Raw genomic sequence first — 14,211 nt, 5'->3', positions numbered from 1 at the left:
TTTTTAATTTTTTTTAAATGTTTATTTTGTTTTGAGAGAGAGCATGAACTGGGGAGGGGGAGAGAGAGAGGGAGACACAGAACCGAAGCAGCTCCCACGGTCCAAGCTGTCAGCACAGAGCCTGATGCTGGGCTCAAACTTATGAACCGTGAGATCATGACCTGAGCCAAAGTTGGACGCCCAACTGACTGAGCATCCCAGGTGCCCCAAGATTGGATTTTTAAAAATTGTATAGCTTGGGGCACCTGGCTGGCTCAGTTGGAAGAGCATGTGACTCTTCATCTCCAAGCTGTGAGTTCGAGCCCCATGTTGGGTTTAGAGATTGCTTAAAGATAAAATCTTAAAAAAAAAAAAATTGTATAGCTAGAACACATAACTTTTAAATACCCTTTGCAGATGGATATATATTTAGCATCTGACACCCTGAGTCTGCCATAACCACTGATGCCACTAACTACTGCCACTTTATTGCCAATTTTAGAGTTCAACTTGATTGCAAGTTGACCATGTCCATGAGGAAAGGCAAAATAAATTGGAGTTCTTTAGCTTGCTGTCAAAAAGCATCATGTTGACTTAGTAGCCTGGGTTGTAACATTAACAAAGGAATATTCCTTTATCTTAATTGCAAATTTTAATATTTTTAAATTATATTTTATTACCACAAGTAGGAATTGATAAAATGGGCATTGAGTTTAATTTTTTTTTAATGTGTATGTTCACTATAGGAAAGTAGAAAGCAAAATTGTGCTTCTTTCTCCCAGATTTTATTTGGCTCGCTCTCAGTTCCTGTTCTCCTAAAAGGCCAGTTTTTCATACGTTGAGATCTGCACCCACATTCATAGAGTTTACTTAAATCGTTTTTATTTGTCTTACTCAAATTTAATTCACCTTTAAGAAACCATCATTACAGAGAACTGGATTAAAATCTGATCAATACGAGAATAGTTTATATGTAGATTCTTTTCCTAGATCAAGTATAAGAATTCTAGATTAACACTGTGAAGCATTACATGTCCTCTGTCCTAAAACTCTGTGTTTAGAAGTAAATTCAAGGTGGGGAGTATAGGGGCACCTGGGGGGCTCAGTCTGTTGAGCGTCCGACTTCGGCTCAGATCATGATATCATGGCCTGTGGGTTCGAGCCCCGCGTCGGGCTCTGTGCGGACAGCTCGGAGCCTGGAGCTGCTTCAGATTCTGTGTCTCCCTCTCTCTCTGACCCTCCCCTGCTCATGCTCTGTCTTTCTCTCTTTCTCTCTCTCAAAAATAAATATAAACATTAAAATAATTCTTTTAAAGGTGAAGAGTAAAAAGTTCTTAATACCACTTGTACTGATGATCCATAAACAGTATAATCTTAACTATCTTCCTTTTTTAAAGAAAATTAATCTATAAAAATGAAAGTAAAACCCTCTCTTCACTACCCATTTCAGGGCATATTATGATGGCTGCCAGATAAACATAGGATGTAGGTTTATTTTTATTCCTTCCTCCTTTCCTCCCTTCATTTACTGTTTTTCTTTTCTTTTGATGGCTTATTTCTGAATTTTTGAGTAGAAAGACTATTGGCAGCTGCCGGAGGGTATCCCCTAGGAGTGCTGTGCTGATGTGTGAAAACAGCAGCACCCACTGGGCCCTGGAGTCACACGCGCCCCCGGGGTCGTGCGCGCTGCCGTCTGCGGGCGGAGGGTGTTCTTGGGCGCGGTGGCCCGGCCTCCTCTCAGCGGAGGCTCCCGGTTGTACCTACAGTGCGGCGCCCCACTTGAAGTTACCGGTTAACACTTTTTTTTTTTTTTTTTTAAGTCAGGGGGACACGAATGTCTCCCGAGTTGTATATGAACTGACATTTTGGTAATTTCTTTTTGTGTTGAATTCTTAACAGCTGTCCACACAGGGAGACGCAAGTCAGGTGATTGGGCCTCTTACAGAAGGGCAGAGAAGAAATGTGGCGGTAGTGAATTCACTGTATAAGTTACATCAATCAGTAACAAAGGTAACCTGTATTTTATTATAATTAAGTTCTTTTGACTTAATTTCAGCTTCTTTCTCTTTGCCTCAAATGTAGACAAGGAATTATTATTTAATTTTTTACAAAAGAATACAATGAAAAGGTAACTATGCAATAAACTGTGGAGTGAACTCTTTTTAAACAGTTTTTGACCCTGCCTGGCCTTTATCATCTGTGTGACTTTTTGTTTATATACTTGGTTTAAAACATATGAACTCTAGATCATCAGGCTTGGTTGGTATAATCAGTTTTATTGAGCACATGATTTAAGAGTAAATCATACATACTTCATATCTACTAAAAAGCATAATTTGATATCATGTGGGTGGTAGTAAATTATAGCAAAACTAATGACGGAATGAGAACTCTTAAAACCTCCAACATGTCGGAAAGGGTCTATCTTTGCACAAAAATGGGGAATGGGGCTGCCTTAAACACAGTGCGCCATCAGTAATCACTGAAGACTGCATGAAAGTAGAAAATGTATATTCTTTTTGCTATTGTTTTACTAACGTAATTTTTAACAAACTTTAGCTTGTTTGTGATCTTATAGTATTTCTAAGATGAACTGTATTTACAGTTATCAGGAAAGCTACACTTTCAACCCAATCCTTGACTTTTGAATAGTTTGTGTTTATTCTCTATAAACTATTTCCAAAATATTTAGCTAGTAGAGAGAGAAATATTTAAAGGACCTGAAAAGGGCTAAAGGTTAGATGACATTCTTGAAAACATGACCTTTAGTTTGAGCTTTAATATGCTAAATTGTATTTTAGAATAATGATAAGTGACTCTTCAGTTACTTAGAATTTTAACAAGTCCTTTTATCAGTTAGGAGTTTCCAAAAATATGTATGTCACACATTAAGCAGAATATATTTTAAAGGTTTATTAACAAGTAAACTTCAGAAGAGTAAGTAACAAACAAAAGTAAATAAAAAGTATAAATGATGTATTTTCCATTCCCCTTATTATTACTCTAAGTCATTGCAATCAGTGAAAGATTGTATTTATTTAGGCTGATGTAAATGCCTTTCTTGATACTTTCAAAATGTTCATAATATTTGTATTGATTTCTAAAAAGAAATGTTTGACATTTGTATTTTAAAGACTTGTTGAAAATTATAGTCAGCCTGGAGAAAAGTGATTTTTCTTAAAGAAGTATGTAAATATGGCTTTAGACTGACCTTTTCAAGTTAGAACATTATAATTAAAGTCTATCTAAAGTGAATAAAGGAAAGCCAGTTCTTAACAGTCTTAATATTTTGATTATTTGAAGTATACAGTATGTTTGCTTTATACAAGAAGGTGGTTTTTTAGCCTACCTTAACTAGTAAATACTAATGAGTTTTTAAAACATGTATGAGATATAATCTGAAGTTATGATACTATTTTATGTATCTATAGAAACCACTTTATTATGTTAGTGATCAAAATTAATGTTTATAAAAATAAATGACTTAAGCACAACTCTAACTGGATCAAAACCTTGTTTTAGGTGGTTTCCAGTCAGAGCTCATTCCCACCAGCAGCCGAACAAACTATAACCTCAGCCCTAAAGGTAAAAGAATTTAATCTTTCACTCTGTAGATCAATGTGGATTTTAGGATTATTTGTTTGGATGAGTGGGAGATTGTCACATTTTTAAAATAATTCAGAATCTTCTACCAAAAGTAGCTGCTGATAATTATCCTAAAGAGAAAGCATACATGTGTGTTTATATTTTCTAGATCGTAAAAATAGACCCTGTTGGTATCTACAGATTGTGTTCTACTTATGATAATTTAGTCATAAGAGAAGCAAGACTCTTCAAGTACTATATCTCAGGGTAGTACAGCCTAGTGTTACCCCAGTAAAGCACTGATTCTCTTCTAGGGTGATTTTGTACTTTAGGGAACATTTAACCATATTTAGAGACGTTTTTGATTGTCATGACTGGGCGTGGGGTGCTCTTGGCATCTAGTGCCAGGGATGCTGTTCAGCATCTTGCGGTGCCTAAGGCAGCCCCAACAACAAGGAATTACTGGGCCCAGAATGTCAATAATGCCAAGGTTTGGAAACCCTAGTGTGTATCTGAAAGGTATAAAATAGTGTAAATTCCCATTTTTGACATACTAACATAAATATACCCAGGAAGTTTAACAAAAAATAATGATGGTATGAGATTCAGAGCCCTATGTAGTTGACCCTAGGTAACTCTTTAAACAAGGAAATCATTCAATATTATGATAGTGATAGATACCCTGTACTTAGTACCTGCTCCTTGTCAGTCGTATGCAATATATTGAAATATGATCGCAGCTGCTCAGGTTATGTATTATCATCCCCATTGTATACAACTTAGAAACAATCACTTGCTCAAAGTCCTCATGCTGGTAAACCCCCACCTCCCTGACTCGGAAGTGTTGTGTTTATTGCACCTTGCCATCATCATTCATTCATGTACTAAATATGTATTTGGTACTTACCAACTAAGTAACTCTGTGTAGTGAAGACTCAGGAGCCAAACCACCAGTATGTGAGTCCCATCCCGGCTGCTTAACTAGCTGTGTGACCTCAGACAAGTTAATAAGTTTTCTCTTGCCTTAGTTTCTGCATCTGTGCATATAATATAACTGCACAAAGGTAATAGATGTCACCTGTCAGATTGGATTTAGGTCGCTTAGACAGAGATAAAAGAGACACAGAGACAGACACCACCAGTGAATTCCAAGGACAAATACTTTTAATTAGAGAGTAAAGAAGCTACAAAGAAACAACCGTGTTGAACAACAGTTCAGCAGCAAACTTCATTTTGCTGAAGAAGAGGCTTGGGAGGGGCTGTCGTCACAAATCCTAAAGGAGGAGGGAATTTCTGAGGTCAAAATCCTGTCCATAGGTAACATGGATGGGGATTTCACAGGCCCCAAAACTTAAGGACACTAAATTCATATATGAGGGTAGAAGACAGTCTTTCCCCCAGCACAGTGAAAGCACACTGAGATATCTCTCTGTATTCTTTTTTCCCCCCAACGTGCTCATCTCACTATGATGAAGTATTACTAGAGCCACCGTCCTAAAATAGTTGTCTTTATTAAGAGTTGTCAATAAAAGGGGCGCCTGGGCTGCTGAGTCAGTTAAGCTTCTGACTTTGGCTCAGGTCATGATCTCACGGTTCGTGAGTCCCACATCAGTTTCTACGCTAACAGCGCTGAGCCTGTTTGGGATCTCTTTCTGTCTGTCTGTCTGTCTCTCTCTCTCTGTCTGTCTCTCTGTCTCTCTCTCTCTCTCTGTCTCTCTCTCTCTCTCTGTCTCTCTCTCTTTCTCTCTCTCTCCCCTTCCCCCCTCCCTCCTCCCTCTCTTCCCCTCTTTCTCTACTCCTACTTCACTCTCCTTCTCTCACACACACTCAAAATAAATAAAACTTTAAAAAATTAAAAAGGATTGTCCAAGTTACTGATGATCATACAAATATCATAAAATCAGACCAGTAGGAAAACCCAAAAGGTCTTAACATTCTTGCTAAGGCAGGGAATTCACAGAGTCTCCTTTTCTGTAGTTTCACATTTTTCGCTTGTCTTCTAGAAGGAGCTATCAAACATTTTTTGGTCACTACCCAAGATAGGAAATAGATTTTTACCTTGTGACCTCATACACAATATATAAGCATATGTAAATACATACATACCTGTATAATTGCATATATGGAATATACTTCTGTATGTATTTCTGTAATTGAAACAAAGGTTTCACAGCACAATATTTTTCCTTATTTTGTGTGATACATGCTTATGTTTCTATATTTTAAAATGTTTATTTTGAGAGAGAGAAAGAGCACGAGTAGGGGAAGGGCATGGAGAGAGAGAGAGAGAAAGAGGGGGAGAGAGAGAGAGAGAATATCCCAAGCAGGCTCTGTAGGGTCAGCGCAGAGCCTGATGCAGGGCTTGATCTCACAACTCGAGCCAATATTAAGAGTTAGACACTTAACCAACTGAGCCACCCAGATACCCCTCATCTATTACTTTTTAAAACATTGTGATAGTGATGTCTAGACCCCTAATGATCACAACTCATGGTTAGAGAAAGTCCACTCTGTAGGTTAAGACAGAGTGCCTACACTTTGCCTGATAGTAAGTCTCCTGACACATTAAAGCTGGAAATTCTTGAGGCTGTAATTCAGTGTAGGGTGTGCTCTCTGAATCTGTATGTTTAACATTCAGCAAAGGGAATTCCTGCTGTGAATCACCATGGGCTGAGCGCTGAGGCCCGTGCAGGGACAAGCGCCCTGATCTCGGGCTGCGGCCCTGGCTCCGAGGCAGGCGCACGGGGCCGGCACTCACGCAGCTGGGCACCGCGGTTTGTGAGGCGTCGCCAGCTTTGCCCTTGGGAGCTGGGCAAGAAAAGACTAGCAGCTGGCTCAGCTGGCCCTGCGAGTTCAAGACTTACCTGCTTATGTTAGCAGAACCCAGTGAACCCATTTTCAGCTTGTTCTTTAAGTTAAATCATGAAAACCATTATGACGTGCTGAGTAAAAAACAAAACCCTCTAACTTGAAGAAAATAAAAAGAGAACCTTGAATTTCCTAAAATTGTAGGAGACTTACTACTTTACTTTGAGTTAGGGGTGAAGTGGTAGGATGTAGGAATGATTGCATCCCAAGAACCAAAAGCCTATATATGCTTTTATTATTTGATAGAGAAAACACTAAATACATGTTTCACTTACTGAAATTACAGGTAAAGGTACATAACAGTCTCTTCCTCTCTACCTTGTTGAGATTTTATCTGAAATTAGATGTTATTTTAGTCTTGAGGTTTAACACGTCATAATTATCTACTTTGTCGTGGATGGCATAATTAATATTAATGTAGAGTCGTTTCATTATACTCAACTCAGCTGTGAAGTATCATTTAAATCCCTTGGCCCAGGAATTCTGATCCATTTATTACTGAGATTGTTTCCTACAGATAGTGATTGTATTGCTAAATTTATACATGATAGTTTTTCATTTCTCCCTTACTGTGTGGGTTTATGTTCTGTATGAGAAAATAATCCAGATTGCTGAGGCTTCTATATTTTTGTGATCTTAGCTATTTTAGGCAAATCTTTGAAAAATGTATGACACACTTCCCCTGCTTTGTAAAGAACTTGTAAAATATAATCTATTCTCCTTTCTCCATTCCCTCTGATAGTCGTCAATCCTCGACTGGTCCTGTTTTGTGTTTCCCGTAAGTGGGAAGCCTCACCTAGCCAGAAGGAACATTTTCTTTGTAAACCATCATATCCCACGCAAGTGGATGCCTGCTTTTGCATGCCTTGTTTCCCTGGCTAGGACCTTACAGGCTTGACTAGATCTGGTGAGAGTGGACCTTGGTGACCATTTTCCTGACCTGGGGGAAAGCATTCCATCTGTGTTCTACTCTTTTAAGGATGATGTTAGATGGCCTTTATCAGATTAAACAAATTCCTTTCTATTCCTAGTTTACTGAGACTTTTTTAAATTACAAATGGCATTTCATCAAATAGCTTTTTCTCTGTCTATTGAAATAATCATATGGTTTTGCACCTTCATTCTGTTAATAAAATACAGAAGTTGATTTTCAAATGTCAAACCCACCTTCGTTATGATATATTCCCATTTTTATATATTCCTGGATTTGATATACTTAATTTTTGTTAACCATGTTTGCGTCTATAATCATAAGAATATTGGTATACAGTTTTCTCGTAATTCTTTGTCTGATTTTGGTACCAAGTTATTACTGGCCTCGGTAATTAGGTTTGGAAGTATTTCCTCCTATTCTGTTGTCTGAAAGAATTTGTGTAATTTTCTTCTTACACGCTTAGTACAATTCACCAGTGAAGCCGTCTGGGCCTTTTCTTTTCTTTGTAGGAGTTTATAGCTAGAAATTTGATTTGTTTACTAGGTAAAAGGCTATTCAGGTTATCTATTTCTTCTTGAATGAGCTTTAATACTTTGTGAATTTCAAGGTATTTGTCTATTCATCTTAGTTACCTGATTTGTCAGAATAATGTTGTACGTAATATTCTATTACGGTCCTTTTAATGTCTTTGGGGCCTCTAGTGATAACCTCTTTTTAATTTTTTTTTATTGATGTTTGGGTTCTCTTCTTCATCAGTTTAGCCAGGGCTTTATCAGTTTTATTGATCTTTTCAGAGAGCCAAATTTTGACTTTATTGATTTTTCTCGGTTTGCCTTTCTTTTTCATTGATTTCTGCTTTTGTCTCTTTTATTTACTTCCACTTACTTGGGATTTTCTTTGCCTTTTTTTAAAAATATACCTTATCCCATTGATTTTTAGACTTTTCCCTCCCCAAATTTAACAGGTTGTATATTTCCCTCCAAGTAACTTTGGTTTTGATGTGTTGTGCTTTTATCTTCATTCAGTTTGAAATATTTCCAGTTTTCCTTTGCAGTTTCTTCTTTGATTCATGAGTTATTTGGAAATGGGTTTTTAAAAAATTTTCCAATTATTTGTGGTTTTCCTAGATATCTTATTTTTTAATTTAATTACTGTCGTCAGAAACTTTACTCCGTAAGATTCCAGTTCTTTAAATTTATTGAGTCTTGTTTTATGGTCTACCATGTGCTGTGGTCTGTCTTGGTGAATGAGCCATGTGTGTTTGACAGAAACGTCTAACCTGCAATTGTTGAGTTACTGTTCTATAACTATCAGGTAAGTCAAGGTAGTGGGAATGTGTTTAGTGATAATGTGTTCAGATCCTCTGTGTCTCTGCTGGTATTTTATCTGGTGGTCTGTCAGCTCCTGAAAGACAGAAGTTACAGTTTTGTGCTATGATTTTGGACCTTTTAATTCTGTCCATTTTTGACACCTAAGTTTTGAAGCTATTTACTACTGTCGAAGCTATGTTACATATGTATTTACTATTTTTGTGCCTCCCTGGTGAACTGATGCTTTCATTGTTATGAAATCGCCCTCTTTAGCTTTGTTAATACTTACCGTCGTGCAGGTGGCTTTATGTGGTAGTAATTTGCCTACTTCAGCCTTTTTATGCTTCGTGTTTACGTAGTGTATCTTCTGTTCATTTATTTTCAACTCCTCTGTGTCTTAATTTTTAAAGTGCATCTCCTGTAGACCGTGTAGAGTTGTCTTTTTGTCTGTTCTGGTAATGTCTGTCTTTTAATTGGAATGTTTAGTCCATTAACATTGTATAATCATTAACAAGGTTTTATTTTGATGTATAGTTTTGGTTTTTATCCCATTTGTTCCGCTTTTTTTTCCTTTCTTCTTTCCCCCCTTTTCTTTCTTCTTTGGATTCTTTGACATTTTTTAAAACTCCATTATAATTTATTTAGTAGATTTTTATACATACCTCTTCATGTGATTTTTTTTAGTGGTTCTTCTGTGGATTACCCTATGAATCCTTAAGTTTTCATGGTCTTCATAGAGTTATTTTTGCACAATGCTATGTAAAATATAGAAACCTCTTATTTATGGAAGTACATTTACATCTACATGCATGTAGTGCAATTTTTTTAGTTTACAGTTTCAATTTGTGGGGCACGTGGGTGGCTTTGTTGGTTTAGCATCCAACTCGTGATTTTGGCTCAGGCCATGATCTCAGGTTGTGGGATTAAGTCCTACATCGGTCTCCGTGCTGAGCATGGAGCCTGCTTGGGATTCTCTCTCTGCCCCTCTCCTGCTTGCACTTTCTCTCTCTCTCAAAATAAATAAACATTTTTTAAAAATAAATAATAAAATATCCGTTTGGTTCTTTTTTACACACTCAGTCACTCTGCTGAGGTTTCCTCTTATTTATTGTGAGCATTTCTTTTTTTTTACCTCACTGAGGTTCTTGCCTAATAATTGTAGAATCTGGGTCATCTCAGAGATGGCAGCTGTGAATTATCTTTTCCCTTGAAAATTGATAACATTTCCTAGCTTTTTGTATATGTTGTGACTTTTAAGATATCCTAGATATTGTGAATGTTATGTTGTACAGACTCAGTAGTTTTTCACATTGCTCCTGAGTGTTGATGTTTCTTTAGCAGTCAGTCGGCTTGACTAGGCTCTAGTTGTGCACTGACATACCTGCAGCTGGCCAAGCCTTGGACGTCAGTTCAGTGAAGCCTTGTTGCCAGCCAATTTTTGTTTGCTTCGCACAGGCATGGTTGATGAGTCCGCTGAAGACTAGTGCTGAGTTCAAATATAGAATTAGCCGTTCTTCTCTGGCTCTCTCCTTTCTGAGGTTCCTCTCTTACTCTCTAACCACCCTGGTTGAACCAGAGCCCCTTTCCATTGCTGTTTTGGCCTGAAAGACCGCAGGGTTTGTTGTGTTTTCCTCCCAGAGTTTTAGCCACCCAGCCTTGCCACTGTCATGGCAATAGTTATTCATGGAGCGAAGTCACAGAAAATGGAAAGCTCACTCTCCTCTGATTGCTTGCTCTAGGTTTCCACACCCTTCTAAAAATGCCTGCTTTCCCCCATCTCTACAACTCTACAGTAGGTTTTTTTGCTGGTTTTCCATAATTATTTGTAGGAGGATCTGTAGTTAGACACTCATGCGTTCACACCAGAGGAGAAAGTCTGTTCTTCTTTCTTGACCTGTTGTCCAGTCGTTTCTACCCATACTCTCAAGTCTCTTCCTGCTCCTCCCCTAAGTGGGCAAAGCACAGCCAGAAGCTCGCTGGAGTCCCTACAGGTAGGAGGTCTCAGCTCTTCTACTTGCTCACTTACGGACCCTTCACTCTAGTTTCCAGTCTATAAATTACTTTAGATTCACCATCTAGGAGTTAGAGATTTTAATATTCTTGAAGGAATAATTGACTTTTAAGTGGAATTATAATATATAATATAAGTGTGTGGCATATAGCACAGTTCCCCGCACATAATATATACTAAATAAATAATCTTATCCCTGTTAATCCTTCAAGGGCCCCTCTTCTTCTGAAAGACCTCAAAATGGCATTAAGCCTTACTCTACAAGCCCTCCTCTGGGATCTCATTGACTCTTTTGGCTTCATCTTCCCTCGTAAAAGCCAAAGACTACCCAGTCTAGCCAAATGTGTCAAGAACTACAAATGTAAATATTTCAGTACTTTCTGGATAGCCCATAAGCTATTCCATAGCCCTTCAAACTCCTGTCCAAATCTGTACTCCTCATTCCTTCTCTCCATCTCTAACTCAGCCTGCTGCTTCTGCACGTACACATTCAGTTAATAATATCACCAAATCATTAAAGAAAAAAAATCTAAGTATACCCGTAATTCTTTCTGCTCCATATTTCTCAAGCCTAGTTACTAAGACCTGCTGTTCTCCTTTCCAAGTATCTTCAAGCCTCTCTCCTCATATCTATTCCTGTTGCCTCTGATTTTGTTTGGGCACTCACCATTTTGCATCCAAACTACTACTGCCTTTAGTCTGTTTACCCAGTCTGCCATCCAACGTGATTTTTCCCACATTCACATCTTTAAACCACTTTTGTTTAAACCACGTTGTTTAAAACCCATCATTGGTTTCCCATTCCCTTTAGGGTACATTCCCAACTTCATAGCAGCCTGCAGAGTAAGTCTGCTGAGTCTTTTCCCACGTGGGCAGGCACTTCACACCCTATCCGCATTGAATGCTTTGCGGTCAAGTGTGTCACCTTTCCCAAGCAGCCGTGCCTTTAAGGTGTGCCCTCTCAGCCCATCTCTCCTCATTTGGTTCTTACTCTTTGTCCTTTGAAATTCGGCCTAAGCAGTACCTTCTGTTTTTCAGATCATGTCAGTTTAAGTGAGGTTTCTCCCATGATCCCATAGCATCCTATAGAGCATTTCTATGGCTAGTAGTTGTTCTCTGCTATCACTAGATTGTGAACTCCTTGAGGGCAAACTTTCTCTCAAACACTTTCTCTCTCCTTGCCTCCCCTCACCCCCAATCCCCATGTACAGTATGTTTACTTTTATTGGAGACTAAGGGCTAGAGATGACATTTAGGAATATAATGGATAGGGTCCTATTTAACCTTTTATCATTGATTTCTGTTGTTTATATGAGCCAAAGGCATCCGTCTTCATTATATGTAATCACCAGTGAAGCATACATAATATACTTAAATTTTAGATGTTAAGTGTGTAGTGAGGCCCACTTAATATTTTCACACTAAAAACTCACAGATAAGGCCAACAGTCTTCCAGAATGTAACCAGTGATTATACCTCACTGTAGAACAATTCTCAACCTTAGCATTATTGACATTTTATGTCAGATAGTTCTTTGTTGCGGGAGATTGTCCTGTGCATCAGAGGCTGTGTACCAGCCTCTCTGTCCTCCACCCACTAGATGCCAGTAGCAAACACCTTGCCCATCCCAGCTGTGATGACAGTAATAAGAACTCGTCCATGCCAGAGGCTCAAGTACAGGATATTTGTGAGAAGTTAAGGATAAAGATTGGAAAGTAAGATGATACCAAGTACCAAAAGGACTCTACCAAATAGGAGCCGAGTCCGGGAACTGCCTAACCTGCCCTCCAAGAATCACCACATATTTAGTATCCTCACTCTGCTTGAGAGCATGCGATATTGTTCCAGTTGTGTCTTCACTGACAAAAGTCACTTTGGGTCTTGCCTCACTGTTTTCAGAAACTTGGCACAATGTGTTCATTTGATCTTTGTAAGTACCACTCTTCAGGGCTCATGTGACCGTGACTTCTTGAAAATTTGAGAGGAGTAGGAGAGTTGAGATGTTTAGTGCCATGTTCCACATATTTTCAGCTCTCAGGATCATTCCCTACAGCAGTTGGGAGAGGAACAGACTTCTCTCGAGTTACTGCAGTTAAACTGTATATAGTTTGAATTCGATATAAAACCTTTTAGTCAGAGTGCTTCTCCCATCTCAGATTTCCATGTGTTGGTCCTTAATTTTGCCTGTCCTTCCTCTTTCTGTTTAGACGATCCATGTTCTTATGGGAAGTGCTTTGCACCCCTTACTGACTTCCGTGGGAGATGCTATAGAGGCCATTATCATCACCATGCATCAAGAAGATTTTTCTGGGTAAGCACTTTGAACCACAAGTTCACTAACCTTTACTACATTTGTCCTCATTGGCCCACCTCCCCCCCTTCCCCCTAAGTCTCTTTCCACCCAGGGCTTGTTCCTCTGGTGGCAAGTGTGGCTTCTAACCCCATTGTGCTTTATCCATTGTGAGTGCCATTAGCTGGTTAAAATTTTTCAACTGATGTTTTCATCATTTCTCTCCTGCCTTTGAAACATAGAATCATTAACATCTATGGGCCTTAGCATGACTCAGACTTCTGGCAGTTGGTACCATCTTCTCAAGTTTATCTTTATCCTTACTTCTCACAAGCACCCTGCACTTGAGCTGCGGCATAGGCATGTTATTTCTTGTATAAAATGTCCCACCTCTGCCACTACACTGGTCTGAGTCCCACTCTGGCTTGAAGGCATGCTGCAACTCACCTCCCTGCAAGAATGATTTTCCTTTCTCAAAAACATTGGGAGGGGGGTAAAAAAAAAAACTTTAAAAATAGGGGCACCTGGGTGGCTCAGGTCATGATCTCCCGGTCTGTGAACTCAAGCCCTGTACCGGGCTCGGTGCTGACAGCTCAGAGCCCGGAGCTGCTTCAGATTCTGTGTCTCCCTCTCTCTCTGGTCCTCCCCTGCTCACGCTGTCTCTCTCTCTCAGAAATAATAAAACATTAAAAAAAAAAAAAAAAAAAAGAATGATTTTCCTTTCTCAGAGTTTGGTGGCAGTTCAGTCTGGTCATGTCACACCTAGCCGTCAGCACTTCGGCAGTATCCCACAGCTGTCTCACAAGAGTCCTGTTTATCCATGTCGTAGCTGTCTTGAGAACGAGAATCATAGGTCCTAACCCAAGTGTTTCCTGAAGTCGTTTTTATGGAGAGTAAAACGGTTAGGACATTATTTATAGAGAGTTTGGAGTAATTATTTGCACATGCTTAGAGTGATTTTTTTTTTTAACTTAACCACACTCTCAAGCTAAACATTCAAATACTAATACGCAGATACGTGTTTTGTATTCCTAGTTCATAGTTACTATTTTTGAATTTTCCTGTTTCTATTTATGTTGTTTGAATATCTACTTAATTAAACGTTCAGCCACTAGTCTAGCTCTTTGTAGAAAATTGTGTGAGTTCTACACTGTCCTTTAATTTTTCAAATCACTTCTTTCATTTACAAAGTATTTTTAAAAATTTGTTTAAATGTTTATTAATTTTTGATATA

At 38.6% G+C, this 14,211-nt stretch overlaps 1 protein-coding gene across 5 annotated transcripts in view; it reads left to right on the top strand.

The window, feature by feature from the left end:
- COG5 (component of oligomeric golgi complex 5) overlaps positions 1 to 14,211 on the top strand; it is a 302,803-nt gene that overhangs the window by 264,387 nt on the left and 24,205 nt on the right. For 3 of the 5 annotated variants that reach the window (XM_039247215.1, XM_039247210.1, XM_039247214.1), the window contains exons 15-17: positions 1,879 to 1,989; positions 3,502 to 3,564; positions 12,895 to 12,998. In XM_039247215.1, coding sequence (XP_039103146.1) covers positions 1,879 to 1,989; positions 3,502 to 3,564; positions 12,895 to 12,998 — 278 coding nt within the window. The remainder of the gene's footprint in view (positions 1 to 1,878; positions 1,990 to 3,501; positions 3,565 to 12,894; positions 12,999 to 14,211) is intronic. The other 2 variants (XM_039247213.1, XM_039247212.1) reach the window with 1 other exon arrangement.

This window comes from Hyaena hyaena, unplaced genomic scaffold (genome assembly GCF_003009895.1).
Source record: "Hyaena hyaena isolate Hyena2069 unplaced genomic scaffold, ASM300989v1 scaffold_294, whole genome shotgun sequence".
NCBI lineage: Eukaryota > Metazoa > Chordata > Mammalia > Carnivora > Hyaenidae > Hyaena > Hyaena hyaena.
This window is presented reverse-complemented; position numbering and strand designations above follow the sequence as displayed.